The sequence below is a fragment of the Leucoraja erinacea genome, chromosome 10 (assembly GCF_028641065.1).
Source record: "Leucoraja erinacea ecotype New England chromosome 10, Leri_hhj_1, whole genome shotgun sequence".
In the NCBI taxonomy this organism is placed as follows: Eukaryota; Metazoa; Chordata; class Chondrichthyes; order Rajiformes; family Rajidae; genus Leucoraja; species Leucoraja erinaceus.
The window spans coordinates 4718877-4742625 of record NC_073386.1 but is presented as its reverse complement, the minus strand read 5'-3'; the positions used below and the strand labels follow the sequence as shown (position 1 = coordinate 4742625).

Here is a 23749-nt window from a genome sequence, read left to right as displayed (position 1 = left end):
GTATGGAGTTGTGCGGAGCTGGTCCCGACAACGCGCGGGGCTCCAAAAAACTGACATTGTCCAAAAATTCCGCACGGCAACGGCCAGCCGGCCCGCAGACCGCATTGGGGCCGTACGCACCGTCTCGACGGCGTGTGCCTAGCGCGAACTTCCCCCGGACCGCTCGAACTTCACGTCAACTCGTACGGGATCACTCGACCTCTGCGCAGCCCCCGCTTCCAGTTTGGTTGCGCTCGCCGCATGCAGTCGCATGCTCGTGGGACAGGACCTTTGCTCTGCAGGTCAGGCAACAACTCTGGAGAGAAGGAATGGGTTATATTTCCGGTCAAGACCCTTCTTCACACTTAAGGGGCCGTTGTCCCACTGTACGAGCTAATTCAAGAGTTCTCCTGAGCTTCCCCTGATTCGAACTCGGAGAATTACGGTAATGGCCACTCGTAGGTACTCGGGGCTCTCGTGGACATTTTTCAACATGTTCTCGATTCAAGCACTTAAATTGATCAAGGCAGTTGATATCTCGTCATGTCGAAATATCTTCACGAATCTTCACGAGTTTACTGCGTTTCCCGAGTACCTACCGTTACTGTTTTATGAGCCGCTAAGAGACGTCCCCGAGCTCCGATGTACCCGTTACGTACATTCTACATGCTTACCACGAGTTTGATTTTTTTGAAACTCGGGAGAGCTCTTGAATTAGCTCGTACCGTGGGACAGTCCCTTAAGAGTCGGGGGAAAAGGGGAAATGAGGGATATAGATGGTACTTAGGACAAATAAATGCAAGTTAACAACTGCCTTGATCAATTTAAGTGCTTGAATCGAGAACTAGAAGACATAGGTTTAAGGCGAAGGGGAAAAGATTGAATAGAAATCCGAGCGATAACTTTTTCACACAAAGGGTGGTGGGTGTATGGAACAGGCTGCCAGAGGTGGTAGATGAGGCAGGGTCTATCCCAAGAAACAGTTAGACAGGTACATGGAGAGGACAGGTTTGGAGGAATATGGACCAAATGCGGGCAGGTGGGACTAGTGTAGCTGGGACATTATTGGCGGGTATGGGCAAGTTGGGCCGCAGTGCCTGTTTGCACGCTCCATCACTCTATAATCCTTGGTACACAAAAAAGCTGGAGAAACTCAGCGGGTGCAGCAGCATCTATGGAGCGAAGGAAACGTTGCCTATTTCCTTCGCTCCATAGATGCTGCTGCAGCCGCTGAGTTTCTCCAGCTTTTTTGTGTGCCTTCGATTTTCTAGCATCTGCAGTTCCTTCTTAAACACTCTATAATCCTTCTTCACCACATTTCCAGTGGCACAGTCGTAACCTTGACACCCACCGGCCCCGATAGATTGTTTAATGCCATTCATAACTCCCCACATGACTCCGTAGTCACAGCAGGGCGGCTATTTTCCACAGCGGTGCAATCCATTACTATTTTCACTTTTGCTTATGAAAATGTATTGACAATTCGCCCGTTCCACTCTGCGTTCCATTTATCAGGTGACCCGGACTCGACGAGTGAATGTTAAGCAAGTGACATTTTACAGCGGATGAGGTCACTCGCAGTTCTGCGAAGCTCAGTTTTTGTCACATAAGATGCCTCAGGTGTTCAATCTTCTGTTTCTTGGGCATATCAATTATTTTCCCTGAGGTGAAGCTGTCAGTCAAAGACCCCGTGATAAAACGTCGAGTCAACAATTTTCAAGGAATGGACTTAACACACACACACACACACACACACTTTACATTAATCTCACCTAGTCTCACACCCAGCAATAATCTATATACCCACCCTCGCTTCATTGGTTTCTGAAAGAAAGATTTCATAAGTTCATATCACTGGAGCAGAGGGTAGACCATTTGGCCCATCCAGTCTACTCCGCCATTCAGTCATGGCTGATCTATCTTTCTATCTCAACCCCATTCTCCTGCCTTCTCCCCATAACCCCTGACACCCGTACGAATCAAGAATCTGTCAATCTCCGCCTTAAACATATCCATTGACATGGTCTCCACAGCTGTCTGTGGCAATGAATTCCACTGATTCACCACCCTCTGACTAAAGAAATTCCTTCTCATCTCCTTTCTAAAGGGTACGTCCTTTTACTCTGAAGTGATGGCCTCTGGTCCTAGACTCTCCCACTAGTGGAGACATCCTCTCCGCATCCACTCTATCCAGGGCGTTCACTATTTGGTGAGTTTCAATGCGGTTCCCCCTCATCCTTCTAAACTCCAGCAAGTCCAGGCCCAGTGCCGTCAAACGCTCATCATACGTTAACCCCACCATTCCTGGGACCATTCTCGTGAAGCAACTTGCCGCCCACCACGGCTCAGCAGCAGCATTGTCATCGCTGACAACAGGAGGTCGTAGGTTCAAATCCCGTAGGGGCCTCGCTTGCGCTGCAGAACCGAGGCAGTCAATCATGAGACATTAAATCAAAACCCTGTTGATCCATCGCAGATGAATGTGAAGTACTCATTCAAAAAATGACCGGAGAATTGTCACTGATGTCCTGCTCAGCTCGATCAGAAGCACAGAGAGAGAGGGGGAAGGTGAATACTGTGTTAAATATCAATGGCTCTAGATCAATGACAAGGAATGTGGGGGGGACGGGACTGTGCATCTCAATCATGGCTACATAGGCTTTGCATGAGGCACTGTCAAATATCAGGTCAGGTAGGAACAGATCAGGGAGACAAGTAATGGGCTTTTCCCACTTACCCGATTAGGACAAGGGGAGATGCAACGAGACCTGGGTGGTATGGTACACCAGTCATTGAAAGTAGGCATGCAGGTGCAGCAGGCAGTGAAGAAAGCAAATGGTATGTTAGCTTTCATAGCAAAGGGATTTGAGTATACGATCAGGGAGGTTCTACTGCAGGGTCTTGGTGAGACCACACCTGGAGTATTGCGTACAGTTTTGATCTCCTAATCTGAGGAAGGACATTATTGCCATAGAGGGAGTGCAGAGAAGGTTCACCAGACTGATTCCTGGGATGTTAGGACTTTCATATGAAGAAAGACTGGATAGACTTGGCTTGTACTCGCTAGAATTTAGAAGATTGAGGGGGGATCTTATAGAAACTTACAAAATTCTTAAGGGGTTGGACAGGCTAGATACAGGAAGATTGTTCCCGATGTTGGGGAAGTCCAGAACAAGGGGTCACAGTTTAAGGATAAAGGAGAAATCTTTTAGGACTGAGATGAGAAAAACATTTTTCACACAGAGAGTGGTGAATCTCTGGAATTCTCTGCCAGAGAAGATAGTTGAGGCCAGTTCATGGGCTATATTTAAGAGGGAGTTAGATGTGGCCCTTGTGGCTAAAGGGATCAGGGTGTATGGAGAGAAGGCAGGTACAGGATACTGAGTTGGATGATCAGCCATGATCATATTGAATGGGGGTGCAGGCTCGAAGGGCCGAATGGCCTACTCCTGCACCTATTTTCTATGTTTAGCCGATTTTTCCAGCAACTGCCGGCACCTGTCATAGTCGCGGGGTGACACCTGTACGGTCGTGAGTAGTCGCCCAAAGAGTCGTACCTTTTTCTGGTCGCCGCTGGATTTTCAACGTTTACATTTTTTCGGCGACCTGCTGCGACTATGACGGGTGCTGGCAGTCGCCAAAAAAAAATTTTGCATAAGTGGGACAGCCCCTTAACACATTCAGTAGCTCAATCAGTGGTAATTAGGTAGAGGTGAAGGAAGAGAGACGTATAATGCTGGAGTAACTCAGCGGAGCAGGCAACATCTCTGGAGAAAAGGAATAGGCGCCGATTTGGGTCGAGACCCTTTTTCAGACGACCTCAGTCTGAAAAGAGGTTGGAGGTGTAGGGAGAGGTTGAGTAGGCTGGGACTCTATTCCTTGGAGCGCAGGAGGATGAGGGGTGATCTTATACAGGTGTAAAAAATCATGCGTGCAATAGATCGGGTAGACGCACAGATCCTCTTGCCCAGAGGAGGGGAATCGTGGACCAGAGGACATGGCTTTAAGGTGAAGGGGGAAAAGATTTAATATGAATCTGATGGGTAGCTTTACGTGGAACAAGATACCAGAGGAGGTAATTGAGGCAGGGACTATCATAACATTCAAGAAACAGGTAGACGGGTACATGGATAGGACAGGTTTGGTGGGACATGGGCAAAACGCAAGCAGGTTGGACTAGTGTAGCTGGGACATGTAGGTCCATGTGGGCAAATTCAGTTCCACACTGAATCACTCTATAGCTCAATGAGAGGAATTAAGATTCTGGGGAATTTTAAGCTCCTGCAGAACTAATAAAACTGACAATCAAGACCTACTTTCACATTCCGTTTCTAGACCTTGTATGCAAAAAATACAAAGTATTTTGAACCCATTGTTATAAACATCCAAGATAAGTACGTGCATTGGTGTGTGAAACAGAATCCTTTCAAAGAACAGCTGATCCCACAAGCGAAATCAACTGCCACAGCCTTGATAAAAAAAAAGGATTAATTGTACCTGGTGAATTATCTGAGCCACCGCAAGCTGGTCTACATATTTCAGTGCGTGAGTTGGCTGGCTTTCCGGGATGAGGCTAAAAATAAGCAGGAAAAAACACACAATCGTCCGTCAGTACACTGCAATGCTCTCCCCACATTTGAAACATAGTCTAATATCGTTTTCACATCTGGCCTTTGCTACTCAGCCCCAGTAGAGGTTAGTGCAGGGTGGATTTCTGCTTGGAAATATTTTGTGATTGAAAGGATTGAGATGGGGTAATTGTCACTGCTGCACTGGAGTGGGGGGGGGGGGGGGGGGGGGGGGAGACACACATCAGGATATTTTTTTGGGGGGAGGAGAAACCTTTAGTGATAGGAGGAGAATTAGGCCTCCAGCCCTTCAAGTCTACTCCACCATTCAATCATGGCTGATCTATCTCTCCCTCCTAACCCCATTCTCCTGCCTTCTCCCCATAACCCCTGACACCCGCACTAATCAAGAATCTACCTATCTCTGCCTTAAAAACATCCACTGACTTGGCCTCCACAGCCGTCTGTGGCAATGAATTCCACAAATTCACCACCCTCTGACTTAAGAAATTCCTCCTCATCTCCTTTCTAAAGGAACGTCCTTTAATTCTGAGGCTATGACCCCTGATCTTAGACCCTCCCGCTGGTGTAAACATCCTCTCCACATCCACTATCGAGGCCTTTCACTATTCAGCTGCCTGAAGAGGTGTACGGGGGAGGGTGGGGGTGGGGGGGGAACTTTCTTCAGACGTAATTCTGCTGGGTATATGGCCAAGCGTTTCGAGAATATATGGAGACACAAGGAACTGCAGATGATGGAACCTTGAGCAAAGACCAAAGTACTGGAGGAATTCAGCGGGGTCAGGCAGTAGGCATAGAGTGAACATCTAGACGACCCAACTGGGATATGGCTAAAGATACGTGTACATAACACAACTGTACATCAGTACATTGCAACTCGTCTACATTTGAAACAAACTCTGTAATTGTGTTTGTGTTTTGTGGATACAGGGATGAGGGTGGGTGAGGGTGGGACTGGGAGAGAGGGCCCAGGGGCTTTCCCCTGCATCCTGGAGCAGCACTCCTGCTTACAAAAGTTTTTTTAGTTCAGAGATACAGCACGGAAACAGGCCCTTCGGCCCACTGGGTCCGTGCCGACCAGCGATCCCCGCACATTAACATTGTCCCACACCCACTAGGGTCAATTTTTACATTTGCCAAGCCAATTAACCTACAAACCTGTACGTCTTTGGAGTGTGGGAGGAAACCGAAGATCTCGGAGAAAACCCATGCAGGTCATGGGGAGAACATACAAACTCCATACAGACAGCGCCCGTAGTCGGGGTCGAACCCGGGTCTCCGGCACTGCATTCGCTGTGAGGCAGCAACTCTACCGCTGCGCCACCGTGCCCTCTCACCTGTCCTCTCAGATGCATCCTCGTCAAGGGGAGGGGGTCAAATTCAGGACCAACAAATGCACATCAGTGAAGCAATTGCCTACCTATGTGGATTTAGACGTTAGGTTGATACAGCGTGGAAACAGGCCCTTCGGCCCGAGTCTGCCTCGACCAGCGATCACCCCGTGCACTAGCACTATCCTACACACCAGGATCCTACACACAGTGGTCAGGATCGAACCAGGGTCTCTGGCGCTGTAAGGCAGCAGCTTTACAGCTGTGCCAACATGATGTTTGGTTTGGTTTGGTTTGGAGACACAGCATCGATCACCTGTTCACACTAGTTCTACTTTGTCCCACTTCCTCATCCACTCCCTGCACACCAGGAGCAAATGACACAGGCCAATTAACCGGCAACAAACCCGCACGTCTTTGTGATGGAGGAGGAAACCTGGGCTCCCAGAGGAAACCCACGTGGTCACAGGGAGAACATGCAAGCTCTCCGCACAGACAGCACCCGAGGTCAGGACCAAAGCCCGGGTCTCTGGCGCTGTGAGGCAGCAGCTCTACCAGCTATGCCTCTGTGCCAATGTAAATGTGGCGATCTAAATATAAACCTCAGATGGGCCCCACTCACATTAGGTGCATATGACTGAGAGAGAGAGGGTAGGGTGGGCAGCATAGTGGCAGCTGAGTTCAGGAATTGGCGAGTCAGGAGGGGGAATGCCCTTAACGCCCTGTCCCACTGTACGAGTTCATTCCAAGAGTTCTCCCGAGTTTGCCCTGATTCGAACTGGGAGATTAACGGTAATGGCCACTCGTCGGTACTCGGGGCTCTCGTGGACATTGTTCAACATGTTGAAAAATCTTCACGAGTCTTCCCGAGCTTACCTGCCGTTAGCGAGTCTCCCCGAGTACCTGCCGTTAGCGTTACGAGCGGCTAAGAGACGTCCCCGAGCTCCGACGAACCCGCTACGTTCATTCTCCGTGCTTACCACGAGTTTGATTTGTTTTTTAAACTCAGGAGAGCTCTTGGAATGAACTCGCACCGTGGGCCATTACGCTTACGCGATCCCCAGCCGGCAAGAGTTTCATTTCCTTTTGTCAACATCTATCACTGTGATCCCGCATAAAACTCCGATTAAATGTAACTTTTATTTTTGCTTACATAAAGGGAAAATAAAATGGAATTCAAAGTACTGAACTTTGCAGGCTGCATCTATTTAAATTAAATTGAGTGTGGGGGAAAAGGAGCAATTATATTCCTGCGCCTTGCAGAAGAGCACAGACATTTGCTTAAGGTTAAGACAAATAGCTCAAAGGGAAATAATTCCAACGATTCATCGCAGGTGCGGTTGTCCTGATATTTTGCTTCTATTTAACTCCCGACTCTGTATCGTAAAGCTAATGCCAAATATAAAGGTGGCAGCACACTGTTCAGTTTAGTTGATTGTCACGTGTACCGAGGTTGCGTGCTAACTAGCCAACAGAAAGACAATGCATCATTGCAATCGACCCACTGGCAGTGTACAGACACATGATAAGGGAATAACGTATGGTGCAAGGTGAAGCCAGTAAAGTCCGATCTAAGATAAGTCTGATAGTAGTTCAGGACCGCTCTCTGGTTGCGTTAGGATGGTTCAGTTGCCTGATAACAGCCGGGAAGAAACTGTCCCTGAATCTGGGGGCGAGCATGGAGAAGAGGGAGTGGCCAGGGTGCGACTCGTCCTTGATTATGCTGCTGGACTTCAAGTTCAAGTTCAAGTGAGTTTATTGTCATGCGTCCCTGTATAGGACAATGAAATTCTTGCTTTGCTTCAGCACACAGAAAATAGTAGGCATTTACTACAAAAAAGATAAATGTGTCCATATACCATGATATAAATATATACACACATGAATAAATAAACTGGTAAAGTGCAAATAACAGAAAGTGGTTATTAATAATCAGGGTTTTGTCCGAGCCAGGTTTAATAGCCTAATGGCTGTGGGGAAGTAGCTACTCCTGAACCTGGTTGTTGCAGTCTTCAGGCTTCTGTACGTTCTACCTGAAGGTAGCAGGAAGATGAGTGCTTGGCCAGGATGGTGTGGGTCTTTGATGATACTGCCAGCCTTTTTGAGGTAGCGACTGCGATAAATCCCCTCGATGGAAGAAAGGTCAGAGCCGATGACGGACTGGGCAGTGTTTACTATTTGCCCAGGCAGCGTGTGGTTTAAATTGAGTCAATGGAAGGGAGGTTGGGTTTGTGCGATGGTCAAGTCTGCGTCCACAATTCTCTCCAGTTTCCGATGGAGCTGTTCCCATAACTTTATAATGTGGGTATCAAGTTAAAAGTGAGGCCGATATTTCACTGATCCCACCCACACAAACTCTACGGGCAATCATTGATACCCCAATTTTGTTGCTACCCCAAGATGAGTTTATACATTTTTAGAGCAGGATTAATCCATTCGGCCCATTGAGTCTACTCTGCCATTCAATCATGGCCAATAATAGACAATAGACAATAGGTGCAGGAGTAGGCCATTCAGCCCTTCGAGCCAGCACCGCCATTCAATGTGATCATGGCTGATCATCCACAATCAGTACCCCGTTCCTGCCTTCTCCCCATATCCCCTGACTCCGCATTTTTTAAGAACCCTATCTAGCTCTCTCTTGAAAGCATCCAGAGAACCTGCCTCCACTGAGGCAGAGAATTTCACAGACTCTCCACTCTCTGTGAGAAAAAGTGTTTCCTCGTCTCCGTTCTAAATGACTTACTCCTTATTCTTAAACTGTGGCCCCGTGTTCTGGACTCCCCCAATATCGGGAACACGTTTGCTGCCTCTAGCATGTCCAAACCCTTAACAATTTTATATGTTTCATTGAGATGCCCTCTCATCCTTCTAAACCCTTGTAAACCGACGCTGCACTCCCTCAATAGCAAGAGTGTCCTTCCTCAAATTAGGGGACCAAAACTGCACACAATATTCCAGGTGTGGTCTCACTAGGGCTCTGTACAACTGCAGAAGGACCTCTTTGCTTCTATACTCAACTTCTCTTGTTATAAAGGCCAACATGCCATTCGCTTTCTTCACTGCCTGCTGTACCTGCATAATTACTTTCATAGACTGATGAACAAGGACCCCCAGCTCCCGTTGTACTTCCCCTTTTCCCAATTTGATGCCATTTAGATAGTAATCTGCCTTCCTGTTTTTGAGTGGATAACCTCACATTTATCTACATTAAACTTCATCTGCCACGCATCTGCCCACTCCCCCAACCTGTCCAAGTCACCCTGCATTCTCATAGCATTCTCATAGTCCTCCTGATCAGAAGTTCAAGATATGAGACCATATTTCCCAATGTGCATAGATGCCAATGTCCTGTACTGACCCAACATTTGCTACGTACACAATCTGAATTGTATTGTATTCAAATTTATTGGTCTTAACCCAAAACGTCAACAGTCCATGTCCTCCAGAGTTGTTGCTTGACGTACTGAGTTGCTCCAGCACTTTGGTTTCTACTGAATACACCTTACCAGGCTTTGCCATTTCATCCCAATGTTGAATTAGTTCTTTAAAGAAAGAAAATGATGGATAGGCAGTAAGCAATCACTATAGATAATTAAATTGTTTTTCTTGCTACATGCAGTATGCGACCTGTTTCACTCAGCCTTGTAAACCTATAAAATAAATCAACATTATTGATGACCCAGCCCAACTGATCCTTTTTTTTCTATTACAAAAGCTGGTAATGTATTACCCTTTTCCCCGCAGGTTCATACATTATCCAGTTATTGTGACTGATGGGGGAATTGCACATTTTCATGTTAAAAAAAGAGGAGACACAATGAAGGTACACAAAAATGCTGGAGAAACTCAGCGGGTGCAGCAGCATCTATGGAGCGAAGGAAATTCGGAGTCTGAAGAAGGGTTTCAGCCCGAAACGTTGCCTATTTCCTTCGCTCCATAGATGCCGCTGCACCCGCTGAGTTTCTCCAGCATTTTTGTGTACCTTTGATTTTCCAGCATCTGCAGTTCCTTCTTAAACACTTGGAGACACAAGGAATCTTGAACAAAACTGGAGCAACTCAGTGGGTCAGGAAGCACGTGCAGAGGGTGTGGGCAGGTGATGTTTTGGGTCGGGACCCTTTGTTAAAAGGAGTCTGATGAAGGGAGTCTTATCAGATCTACTGGTAAACCAGCCCAGTATAGTGTAATGCCCCTGTCCTACTTAGGAAACCTGAACGGAAACCTCTGGAGACTTTGCGCCCCACCCAAGGTTCCCGGAGGTTTTTGTCAGTCTCACTACCTGTTTCCACTACCTGCAACCTCCGGCAACCACCTGCAACCTCCGGGAACCGCACGGAAACCATGGGTGGGGCGCTACGTCTCCAGAGGTTTCCATTCAGGTTTCCTTAAGTGGGACACGGGCATAAGTGTCACTGTCATAGTACAGGTAGTTCGGTGCTAAGATAGGTTTGTGGCTAGACTTGTAAGCAAGTAAGTATGTTTATTGGCCAAGTATTCACATACAAGGAATTTGCCTTGGTGCTCCGCCCACAAGTAACAACATGACACACAGTGACAGCAGTTACGAATGACTCAGAAAACACTAAACATTAATAATAATACTAAAACATTAATGATAAAACACCATTGATCAAGCATGTGAACCAACAAAATACAACAGATCAAAGGGACGCTAGAGATTTGTGGCTGTTGAGTCGAGCAGTTACTTGTGGATAAGTTGTACAGGTTGGTTCAAGGGCCAGATGGTTGATGGGCAGAGGCTGTTCTCGAACCTGGAGGTCACAGTTCTCAGGCTCCCGATGATAGAAATGAGAAGAGAGTGTGGCTGGGGTAGTGTGGGTGTTTGGTGGCTTTTTTGAGGCAGCGCCAAAAATTGGCCTCCGTTAAATCCCCACCCCCCCCCCCCCCCGGTGTGTAGGGAGTGGATGCGGAGGTGGGGTCATGTAGAACCAATATGGACCGCTGATCCCTTCCAGTATCCATGATGGCCAGGACAAAGCACGGCCTGAACTGCACCAAATCCTGATCCTGGTCAGCTCAGGTCAGGTAGTCAGGCAACAGAAGAGGGTCACGATGGAGGGACAGACGCTTTTAGACTTTAGAGATACAAGGCCCTTCAGCCCATTGAGTCCACACGGACCAGCGATCATCCCACACACTGGCACTATCCCACACACTGGGCACAATTTTCAATCCATTACAGGAGCCAATGAATCGACAAACCTGTACGTCTTTGGAGTGTTAGAGGAAACTGGAGCACCCAGAGAAAACCCACCGCTGCGCCACTGTGCTGCACCGTATGTGTGACGATGCCAGAGGGCGATGATTTAGATAATAGACAATAGGTGCGGGAGGAGGCCATTCGGCCAGCACCGGCCTTCAAGCCAGCACCGCCATTCAATGTGATCATGGTTGATCATCTACAATCATTACCCTGTTCCTGCCTTCTCCCCATATCCCCTGATTCCACTATCCCTAAGAGCTTTATCTAACTCTCTCTTGAAAGCATCCAGAGAGCCAGCCTCCACCGCCCTCTGCTGCAGAGAATTACATACACTCGCAACTCTGTGTGTGAAAAAGTTTTTCCTCATCTCCGTTCTAAATGGTTTACCCCTTATTCTTAGACTATGGCCCCTGGTTCAGGACTCTCCCAACATCGGGAACATGTTTCCCGCCTCTAGTGTGTCCAAACCCTTAATAATCTTATATGTTTCAATAAGATTCCCTTTCACCCTTCTAAGTTCCAGATTTAGTGGCGGCATGGCTGCACAAGCTGGTAAAGCTGCTCCCTCATAGCACCAGAGACCCCGGTTTGATCCTTGACCTCGGGTGCTGTCCGTGCAGAGTTTGCACGTTCTCCCTGTGACCGCAGGCGTTTCCACGGTGCTCCAGTTTCCTCCCACATCCTAAAGACGTGCGGGTTTGCAGGTGAATTGGCTTCTGTTAAATTGCCCCCTTATGTGTAGCAAGTGGAAGCGGAGGTGGGATAATGTGGAACCAATGTGAATGGGTGGTCGATGGTCGTCGTGGGCTCAGTGGGTCGGAGGGCCTGTTAACAAAGTGTAGGAAGGAGCTGCAGATTCTGGTTTAAACCAAAGATAGACAAAAAATGCTGGAGTAACTCAGCGGGACAGTCTGAAGAAGGGTCTCGACCCGAAACGTCACCTATTCTTTCTCACCATAGATGCTGCCTGTCGCGCTGAGTTACTCCGGCATTTTGGGCCTACTACCGTGCTATAACTTTAAACTTAAACTGAAACAGCCATGGAGACAGCAGAACACAAAAAGCAGAACTTTAAGTAGCATTCATAGCAAAAGGTTTTGAGTATAGGAGCAGGGAGATTCTACTGCAGTTGTACTGGGTCTTGGTGAGACCACACCTGGAGTATTGTGTACAGTTTTGGTCTCCTAATCTGAGGAAAGACATTCTTGCCATAGAGGGAGTACAGAGAAGGTTCACCAGACTGATTCCTGGGATGTCAGGACTTTCATATGAAGAAAGACTGGATAGACTCGGCTTGTACTCGTTAGAATTTAGAAGATTGAGGGGGGATCTTATACAAACTTACAAAATTCTTAAGGGGTTGGACAGGCTAGATGCAGGAAGATTGTTCCCGATGTTGGGGAAGTCCAGAACAAGGGGTCACAGTTTAAGGATAAGGCGGAAATCTTTTAGGACCGAGATGAGAAAAACATTTTTCACTCAGAGAGTGGTGAATCTGTGGAATTCTCTGCCACAGGAGGTAGTTGAGGCCAGTTCATTGGCTATATTTAAGAGGGAGTTAGATGTGGCCCTTGTGGCTAAAGGGATCAGGGGGTATGGAGAGAAGGCAGGTACGGGATACTGAGTTGGATGATCAGCCATGATCATATTGAATGGCGGTGCAGGCTCGAAGGGCTGAACGGCCTACTCCTGCACCTATTTTCTATTTAAAGCAATGGACAAGAATGACAAGCCGAGAAAATGCCTCGTCGACGAAAGTTCCCGATCGATTCCTTGTTTGTGGGTGAGACTGATAACCTTTAGAAAATAAACATATATATAGGATTTTCCGTGCTGTTCTCAGTGCATGTTACAAAGCTGGTTTACTAATATATTCGCTTTTATTCTCAACTGCCAATAAATGCTACGGTGCTTAGCTGGAGAATAATGGCTACTTTAAACTTTTGCCTTGCGGCTTCTCTCTATATCAGGTGAGATTGTGAGCTGAAATGGCCATGTCTCGGAGTGGAGCTGCAGTCAGGTGCATAGATTGGAGTGTGCTCTGGTAGCAAATCAGGAGCCAAACAATGGCCGAATCAATCGCACCAAGGTCACAGGGACCAGCTTCAGAAACGCCACAATCTGCTCAGGGAAACCACTACAAGGCAAACATTTTGTAGGACCACAAAATACGATAACTGGGCAAGTCTGAAGAAGACTCCCGACCCGGAAACGTCACCTATCCACGCCTTCCAGAGATGCTGACCTGAGTCACTTCAGCACTTTGTGTCTTTTTGTCTAATCCAGCATTTGCATTTCCTTCAAGAGAGAGCTAGATAGGGCTCTTAAAGATAGCGGAGTCAGGGGATATGGGGAGAAGGCAGGAGGGGGGTACTGATTGGGAATGATCAGCCACGATCACATTGAATGGCGGTGCTTGCTCGAAGGGCCGAATGGCCTACTCCTGCACCTATTGTCTATTGTCTACATTTCACCGCACCACTGCAGACTCGCTACCACAGACAACTTGTTTAGTTTATAGATACAACATGGACACAGGCCCTTCGGCCCACCAAGTCCGTGCCGACCAGCGATCCCCCGCACATTAGCACTACCCTACACACACACACATAAGGGACAATATAGGTTTATACCAAGCCACTTAATCTACAAACCTGCACGTCTTTGGAGTGTGGGAGGAAACTAAAGATCTCGGAGAAAACCCACGGAGGTCACAGGGAAAATGTACAAACTCCGTACAGACAGTACCCGTGGCCAGGATTGAACCCGGGTCTCCGGCACTGTAAGACCGCAACTCTACCGCTGCACCACCATGCTGCCCCTATCTGCGTTCAGTCTGAAGCCTGAAACGGGGCCTATCCATGTTTTCTTCGAGTGATGATTAAACTTGAGTCATTTAAGCACTTTATGTCTTTTTTTTAATCCAGTAACTCCAGTTCCTTGTTTCTGCATTGTGCTGCTCCACTGTGAATCGCTTCAAGGTATGCCAACTTAGGGATACGGAACAAATGATTTTTTTTGGACCATCAGTGTGCAAATGAGACTAGCTCTGACGAAGGGCATCTTGGTCAGCATGGATGAGTTGGGCCGAAGGGCATGTTTCAGTGCTGTAACAGTGTTTCAGTGCTCTCTGACCGCAAATCATCTGGCCACAGTCACATGAGTGTGTGCGTTCATGCACCCGTGTGCATACGAGTGTGTGTGTGTGTGTGTGTGTGTGTGTGTGTGTGTGTGTGTGTGTGTGTGTGTGTGTGCGCGTGTGTGCGTGCGTGTGTGTGTGTGTGCGTGCGTGTGTGTATGCGTGTGTGCGTGCGTGTGTGTGTGTGTGCGTGTGTGTGTGTGTGTGTGTGTGTGTGTGTGTGTGTGTGTGTGTGCATGCGTGCGTGTGTGTGTGTGTGTGTGTGCGTGTGTGTGTGTGTGTGTGTGTGTGTGTGTGTGTGTGTGTGTGTGTGTGTGTGTGTGTGCGTGTGTGTGTGTGTGTGTGTGCGTGTGTGTGTGTGTGTGTGTGTGTGTGTGTGTGCGTGTGCGTGTGTGTGTGCCAAACGGCATTTCGTTTGGACCTCCAGGGGTCCAGATGACAATCAAATTGACTATTGATTGACGTGTTTAAGAGGGAACTGCAGATGCTGGAGAATCGAAGGTTACACAAAAAAGCTGGAGAAACTCAGCCCGAAATGGAGCGTTGCGTTTCGGGCCGAAATTTCAGTCTGAAGAAAGGTCGCTCCATCCATAGATGCTGCTGCACCCGCTGAGTTTCTCCAGCTTTTTTGTGTAACCTTCCAAAAATCATTCCCTGGCTCGAAAGCATTTTGGAACAACGTTGTGAAGAACGGAGCCACAAATCCTCACCTGCCTGCCTGCCTGCCTGCAATAGAAACATAGAAACATAGAAATTAGGTGCAGGAGTAGGCCATTCGGCCCTTCGAGCCTGCACCGCCATTCAATATGATCATGGCTGATCATCCAACTCAGTATCCCGTACCTGCCTTCTCTCCATACCCCCTGATCCCCTTGGCCACAAGGGCCACATCTAACTCCCTCTTAAATATAGCCAATGAACTGGCCTCAACTACCCTCAGAGAGGGTGGCAGAGAGTTCCAGAGATCCACAATGCTCCAGTACTGCCAAGGAACAATCCTCAAAGACAGACACAAGGTGATGGAGTAACTCAGCAGGTCAGGCAGCATCTCTGGAGAAAAGGGATAGGTGATGTTTTTGTTTTAGTTTTTTTAGAGATACAGTGGGGGGAAACGGGCCCTTCGGCCCACCAAGGCCACACCGGCCAGCAATCCCAGCACTATCCTAAACACACACTAGGAACAATTTACATTTATGCCAAGCCAATTTAACCTACAAACCTGGACGTCTTTGGAGTGTGGGAGGAAACTGAAGATTTCAGAGAAAACACACGCAGGTCACAGGGAGAAATCGTACAAACTCCGTACAGACAGAACCCGCAGTCAGGATCGAACCCGGGTCTCTGGCGCTGTAAGGCAGCAACTCTACCGCTGCGCCACCGTGCCGCCCTCTTCAGACTGAGAGTCAAGGGAGAGGGAAACTGGAGGTATGAATAGGTTCAGAACAAATCAGAGCTGGCACCGAAGACCCAGGAGAGGTAGAGCCCACAATGCTCCACTGTTGGCTGTGAAAGAGGTAATAACGAAGGGATATATGGATGTGGGCAGCGAAGCAAGCAGGATGACCAGGGTGGGGGAGGGACAGAGAGAGAGAGAGGGGGAATGTAAGGCTGAGTTTAGTTTAGTTTAGAGACAGTGTGGAAACAGGCCCTTTGGCCCACCGAGTCCACACCGAGCAGCAATCGCCACACATCAACACTATCCAACACACACAAGGGGTCACTCCATCAGCATGAACCTCCCACGTCTGAAAGGCAGGTCTGACACTGAGCCCAGTGGCAGCCGCTCATTAGACCTCCAGAACAAACCAACATTAATGACGTTCCACGGGCAAACTGGAATTGAAGTTCTCCTGGAAGACAGATGAACCCGAGCAGATGCAACTACTAATCTTCATATAAACCCCACATTATAGTAATTAGAATTAAATGAAGAGCATCTGGCATGTCATTTGCTGCACCATTTTGCCTTTGAGATGCATCGACATTGTCAGGCATGGGCAGAATATGAATCGTGCTCCGTTCATTGTAGGTTTTTAGTCTGTTAAATCCCCCTGGACCAAACGATGTCAGTTGTCAACTGGCTACTGATCTGTCCCTCCTTCAGAGATCAATCTTCATGTATCCAGTGCATCTGAAGGTGGCTCAACTACTAAGGCCATCGCACCACGAAGCACTAAGTGCTGGAGGAACTCAGTTGGCGAGGCAGCATCAGTGGAGAAAATGGATAGGTGACGTTTTATGTCAAGACCCTTCTTCAGACTGACTGTAGGTCAGGGGAGGGAAGAAAGCTGGAACAGGAGAGAGGCAGGACAAAGCGAGGCAAGTAATGTGGACACAGGTGAGGAAGGGTCTTAGAAACAAAATGGTGGAGCAACTCGGCGGGACAGGCAGCATCTCTACCCAGAGACGGAATGGGTGACATTTTGGGTCGCGACCCTTCCTCAGACTGATGTCAGGGGAGTGGCAGATACATAGATAAGGAAGTGTAAGGTGTGAAAACAGGGCAAAGGGAATAGAGATCATGGAAAATGTAGAATAGATCATGGTTAGTTAGGAGAAGGTGACAATAAAGCAAATAAGAGATAAAATGTAATGAGGGGGTGTCTTGATAGGTGGATGGTTGGATTAAGCCAGAAGGTGTGAGTCCCCACACTCTCATGGCCATTTACAGAGGCCCGTTGACCTACAAACCCGCCCTTCTTTGGGATGTGGGAGGAAATCGGAACATGCAAACTCCACACTGAAGTCAGGCTGGAACCCGGGTATCTGACACCATTAGGCACTAGCTCTACCCGCTACGCCACTGCGCCGCCCTAGTCATGAAGAAGGGTCCCGACACAAAACATTTCCGGGTTCACTCCTGACCTCGGGTGTCGTCTCTGTGTGGAGTTTGCACGTTCTCCCCGTGACCACGTGGGTTTCCTCCGGGCGCTCCGGTTTCCTCCCACATCCAAAAGACGTGCAGGTTTGTAGATTAATTCTCCTCAGTAAATGAGTGGATGAGTAAGAGCTCCTGTCCATTCCCTCCACACATGCTGCCTGATCCGCTGAGTTCCTCCAGAATGTTGTCTTTTGACCATGGAATGGGAATATCTGGAGCCCAGTTTATCATCTGTGAGGGGGCAGCTCTGCCAGCCGCTGTAACCAGAGAGTGAATGGGGATGAGGTGGCTGTGGCTCAGGCTGGTTGAAGCAACAGCAGGGACAGGGCATACTGCCATGCTAGAACGACAATGGCAACAGAGACAGGCATCTCCTGTTGCCCGCACAGAAGCAGCATGCTGAGCAACATCGCTGCCAATTTACCCGCCCAACAGGGAGGTCGGGCCTGTGTTCTCCTGGCTTGGATAGACACAAAAAGGTCCGGAGTAGACTCAGCGGGCTCCCGCAACGGCTTCTTCTCCCGCCCGAGAAGGAATTGAAGAGCGGAGTTGGGTTACAGCCCCAGTCCGAAGCAGGGGCCGCGGGACTCTGCGAGCGCATGCCGAAAACGTCAAGACCCGGTGTGCGACTTCTCCCCGGCGTGGAGTAAATGGCCAGCAGGAGATGCAGCCATCGCCTGCTGGGTTACTTTGACTTTTGACTATCTGACATCGGGGGGGGGGGGGGGGGGGGGGGCAGTGTGCTCCTTGCACAGAGATATCGTTTTTTCCTTCCATCACAGCCTTTAGCCAGATGGAGTGTCTTGAATCTATTTGTTGTAATTCTTTGCACAAAGAATTTCGTTTGGACCTCAAGAGTCCAATGACAAATAAATTTCTAAGGCTTGAAGATAGTTAGATAGATTTCAGATTAGTACAGGGAGGTCAGGGTGTTCTCCTGGCTTGGATAGACACAAAAAGCCGGAGTAACTCAGCGGGACAGGCAGCTTCTCTGGAGAGAAGGAATGGGTGACGGTTTGGGTCCAGCCCCAGTCCGAAGCAGGGTCTCAAACCGAAACGTCACACTTTCCTTCTCCCGCTGGAGTAACTCAGCAGGAGATGCAGCCAGTTCTGCTGAGTTACTCAAGCGTTTTGTATCTATCTTTGGTTTAAACCAGCGTCTGCAGTGCCTCCTTGCACCTTGCACACCACTATCGTATCCCTCTCCACCACCACCCTTTAGCCAGAGGGAGGTGAATCTGTGGAATTCTTTCACACAGAATGCTGAGGAAGCCAAGTCAATGGATCTGCAACGGGGAAGACTTAGAAGATTTCACACAGTACGGGTGTCAGGGGTTATGGGGACCAGTAGAGTTGTGGCTTTGCGAGGGAGAGACCCGGGTTCAATCCCGACTGAATGGCAGAGTAGCTTGTCTGTACGGAAATCTGCTACACTTCTGACCTTATGACCTGACTTGATGGGCGAATGGCCTAATTCTACTCCCATCACTTATGACCTTACGATCAAGGCCACAAGTGATAGGAAGAAGCTGTTCCCGATTCTGAGGGCACATGCTTTCATGCTTCTGTATACTTCTGAATTATCGGGAACAGGGAGAAGTGTGAAGGTGTGTGACTGGGGTGTGTTCAATGTGTGTGTGACGGGGAAGTGTTGTGTGTGTGTGTGGGCGTGTGTGGTGGCGTGTGTGTAGAGTTGTGTGTGTTACAACGTCAGAAACCCGGTTGTGTCCCGACCATGGGTGTGTGTCTGTGTGAGTGTGTGTGTTCTGTGTGTGTGTGTGTGTGTGTGTGTGTGTGTGTGTGTGTGTGTCCAGTGACGTACAGGTTTGTGGGTAATGTTGGTATAGTTCTGAATTGTGTGTGTGTGTGTGTGTGTGTGTGTGTGTGTGTGTGTGTGTGTGTGTGTGAGTGTGTGTGTGTGTGTAGGATAGTGTTGGTGTGTGTGTGTGTGTGTGGGTATTTGTTTGTGTGTGTGTGTGTGTATGTGTGTGTGTGTGTGTGTGTGTGTGTGTGTGTGTGCGCGTGTGTGTGTGTCAGTGTGTGCGTGTGTGTGTGTGTGTGTGTGTGTAGGATAGTGTTGGTGTGTGTGTGTGTGTGTGTGTGTTGTGGTGTGTGTGTGTGTGTGTGTGTGTGTGTGTGTGTGTGTGTGTGTGTGTGTGTGTGTGTGTGTGTGTGTGTGTGTGTGTGTGTGTGTGTGTGTGTGTGTGTGTGTAGGATAGTGTGCGGGGATCGCTGGTCGGCACGGACTCGTTGGGCCGAAGGGCCTGTTTCCGCACTGTATCTCTAAATTAAACTTTGATTTACGGAGTTAGACAGGTTCTTCTGCGGGGGAGGGGGGGGGGGGGGGCAGGAACCTCTACCGCTGCACCATAGAGACCATCCTTACCAACTGCACCAAATCGATTTCGTTGTCTCTGTACTGTACCAATGACAATTAAATTGAATGTATCACTGAATCTGAATCTGTATCACAGTATGGTATGGCAACTGCTCTGTCTCCGACCAGAAAGCACTGCAGAGGGTGGTGAAAACTGCCCAACGCATCACCGGTTCCTCGCTTCCCCTCCATTGAGTCTGTCCAAAGCAAGTGATGTCTGCGAGGGGCGCTCAGCATCGTCAAGGACTGCTCTCACCCCAACCACAGACTGTTTACCCTCCTACCATCCGGGAGGCGCTACAGGTCTCTCCGTTGCCGGACCAGCAGGTCCAGGAACAGCTTCTTCCCTGCAGCTGTTACATTACTCAACACTGTACCTCGGTGATTGCCAATCGCCACCCCCCCCCTCTCCCCCCCCCCCGGACACTCCTTCCACCAGGAAAAAATATATAGCACAACTATGACTGTATTCACGTAAATATATTTATTTATTGCTCATATTCTATGTCGCTCTTCTGGGTGAGATACTAACTGCATTTCGTTGTCTCGGTACTGTACACTGCACAATGGCAATAAAGTTTGAATCTGAATCTGAATCTGACTCTGAACAACAAAACCTAAAGGCAGGTCAGTTCAGCGAAGAGGGCTCAGTATGACAGTGCACACGAGATGGACAGGGAGCAAAGTCTTATGCGATCCTTCGGAAATACTTGTCAGGGCAACCGACAAGCCAGTCATTCCCAATGCTCAAGATAGAAACAAGAAGACAAAATGCCAGTGAATTTCTAATTTGCAACACACAGCCCAAGAGCCACATAAGAGTCGCAAAACAAAGTAATGATCTTGTTCGAGAAGACATCAGCACCAATAAATCATTTGCTCTGTAATTGCAAGTGAGTTATCAGCCTCACACAGTGGGACGTGTTCCCTGGGAAACCATTGCCGTCCGACCATGCATTACAAGCAGCTAACTAATCTGACTGCCATCTTGCTTGCAGAGGAAATATATTTCCGTAAATTTATAAATCAATCGGGTCACTCGGAAGCGAACAACTGTGTAAGGGAGATCGCCGAGATTGTGAGAGACCCGGCGACAATGTTTCTGCTTGCTGGGAAGATCACGGTCTATAGGGCATCAATGAAGTTGTTAATAAAAATCCAAACTGGGCACTCAGGAGAAACGAGAGGGCCCAGGAAATGCTGGAGAGATGCAATTCACCACGGCAAAAGGCAGTTGTGGAAAATGACTTACAAAGGGGGGGGTGGGGAGAGAGAATGTCGAAACAAGGAACGGCAGGAAGTTGAAAGTTCCGTGTAGGAACAAGGAACTTCAGCTGCATCCAAAGAAGGGTCCCAACCCACTCTGTCACCTATCCATGTTCTCCAGAGATGTGTATAGGAAGGAACTGCAGATGCTGGTTTAAACCGAAGATAGACACAAGAAGCTGGTGTCACTCAGCGGGGACAGGCAGCATCTCTGGAGAGAAGGAATGGGTGACGTTTCGGGTCGAGATGCTGCCTGATCCACCTGTGGCTCGCCCTGATTGGTCCTGGTCTTTTCTCACCTCCAACTCTTCACACCCCCCCCTCTCCCCCATCCCCTACTTTCAGCTTGAAGAACCCTTAAAGTTACTAATCCTTCTCCAGAGATGCTGCCTGACCCGCTGATTTGCTCCTGCACTTTGTGTCCATCTTGGGTATAAACTAGCACCTTCCATTCTTGTTTAAGAAGGAACTGCAGCTGCTGGAGAATCGAAGGGAGACAAAAATGCTGGAGAAACTCAGCGGGTGAGGCAGCATCTATGGAGCGAAGGAAGAAGGGTTTCGACCCGAAACGTTGCCTATTTCCTTTGCTCCATAGATGCTGCCTCACCCGCTGAATTTCTCCAGCATTTTTGTCTACCTTCAGTTCTTTGACTCTGCAAGCAAAAATCAACGGTTTCTCCCTCTACAGACGCTGAGCAATCTGCTGTGTGATTCCAGCATTTTGTCTTGTATTAAATTTCGAGCAACTTAATCTCTTTTATGAAAGAATTCTCACAAAGGACAGCTCTTGGTACTGATGACCTAAGCAGCCTAGATTGAAGTAAATGAACGAGCTTCACTGAGGAAAGATTTCTTTTATAAAAATCATTATTGCTTTTGTTCAAATCTGCCCAGAGGAAATGAGATTGTATGGCACGGAATTAACTTGGTAAAAAATGAATTTAACAGCAGCCATCAGGAACATTTTATTCTCAAATGATAATAAATGTCTTCAACAAGGCAAATGGAGATAGAAATATGGGGTCATCTAAAGTTTAATTTCTTGCTCTTGTGTCTTTGTGTCTTCCAATGGACAATAGACAATAGGTGCAGGAGTAGGCCATTCGGCCCTTCGAGCCAGCACCGCCATTCAATGTGATCATGGCTGATCATCCCCAATCAGTACCCCGTTCCTGCCTTCTCCCCATATCTCCTGACTCCGCTATTTTTAAGAGCCCTATCTAGCTCTCTCTTGGAAGCTTCCAGAGAACCTGCCTCCACCGCCCTCTGAGGCAGAGAATACCACACACTCACCACTCTCTGTGAGAAAAAGTGTTTCCTCATCTCCGTTCTAAATAGCTTACTCCTTATTCTTAAACTGTGGCCCGTAGTTCTGGACTCCCCCAACATCGGGAACGTGTTTCCTGCCTCTAGTGTGTCCAAGCCCTTAATAATCTTATATGTTTCAATGAGATTCCCTCTCATCCTTCTAAACTCCAGAGTGTACAAGCCCAGCTGCTCCATTCTCTCAGCATATGACAGTCCCGCCATCCCGGGAATTAACCTTGTAAACCTTCGCTGCACTCCCTCACCTACGCTGCACTCCCTCAATAGCAAGAATGTCCTTCCTCAAATTAGGGGACCAAAACTGCACACAATACTCCAGGTGTGGTCTCACTAGGGCTCTGTACAACTGCAGAAGGACCTCTTTGCTCCTGTACTCGAATCCTCTTGTTATAAAGGCCAACATGCCATTTGCTTTCTTACCTGCCTGCTGTTCCTGCATGCTTACTTCCACAGTCATCCCTTCGTTCCCTCACCTCGCCACCGACAGCTGTATGGTCAGTTTAGTTTTGTTTGGAGACAGCGCGCGGAAACAGGCCCTTCGGCCCACAGAGTCTGCACCAGCCAGCGATCCCCGCACACGGAGACCATCCTACACACACAATTTACATTTATATCAAGCCAATTAACCTACAAACCCGTGGGAGGAAACCGAAGCGTGGGAGGAAACCGAAGATCTCAGAGAAAACCCACGCAGGTCACGGGGAGAACGTACAAACTCCGTGCAGGCAGCACCCGTAGGCAATAAATGATAAGTTGTCATTACTTGCCTTTTTGCAAATCAAGGCACCCAGAACACAGCGTTCTCCCTGCATCCACTCATCATTTGTGTATGATTATTCATTACTCTTGCCATAATGGACAATTTCACATCTTCCCACGCTATACTCTGTCAGTTCCTTTCGCCCCACTCAATCCTAAACCTTTGTAGTCTCCTTTGAAACATCAACTTTGAAAGATGGCACGGTGGCGCAGCAAAGCCGCTGCCTCATAGGGCCAGAGACCCAGGTTTGATCCTAATCTTGGCTGCTGTCGGTGTGGAGTTTGCACGCTGTCCCGGTAGCCACGTGGGTTTCCTCCGGGTGCTCCGCTTTCCTCCCACATCCAAAAGACACGTGAGTTTGCAAGATACTCGACCTCTGCAACTTGGTGCCCCCTGTTGTGTAGGGAGTGGATGAGAAAGTGGGATAACATAGAACAAGTTTGAATGAGTGCCCGATGGTCGGAGTGGGCTCAGTGAGCCTGAGGGCCCGTTTCCATGTTGTATCTGTGAAAACTGCAACTTACATCGACACATCTCATCATAGATTCAGGGCTAATAACATTTAGCTGGCCAAATTATTGTTTCACATCATTAGCTTCTCTCATTCTGATGTTTGAAGCCTCGATCCAATGTCTCCTGCAGTGAGGAGTGTGAGAGTTTAACTGAGTGGGAGTAGCATCTGAAAATATGGCCGATAGGGCCATCTACTGGACAGCTGGTGTTGGTGCGTGATCTGATGCACTGCAGCAATCACATTGCCTGGGTTGGAAGTTCCTCTTGCCTGGCGTTGTATAGTGAACATGCAATCAGTACCCATTGTACAGTCTATCCATCATTTCGTTAGGGCAGCATGGTGGTGCAGCAGTAGATTTGA

At 48.3% G+C, this 23749-nt stretch overlaps 1 protein-coding gene across 2 annotated transcripts in view; it reads right to left on the bottom strand.

Annotated features, from left to right (window-relative positions):
- Nucleotides 1–23749, bottom strand: part of pigk (phosphatidylinositol glycan anchor biosynthesis, class K) — a 109979-nt gene that overhangs the window by 43088 nt on the left and 43142 nt on the right. The window contains exon 10 of one of the 2 annotated variants that reach the window (XM_055641318.1): nucleotides 4477–4552. The exons of the other annotated variant lie outside the window; for it this stretch is intronic. Within the exon in view, the coding sequence (XP_055497293.1) occupies nucleotides 4477–4552 (76 nt within the window). The remainder of the gene's footprint in view (nucleotides 1–4476; nucleotides 4553–23749) is intronic. 2 annotated transcript variants of the gene reach the window in all.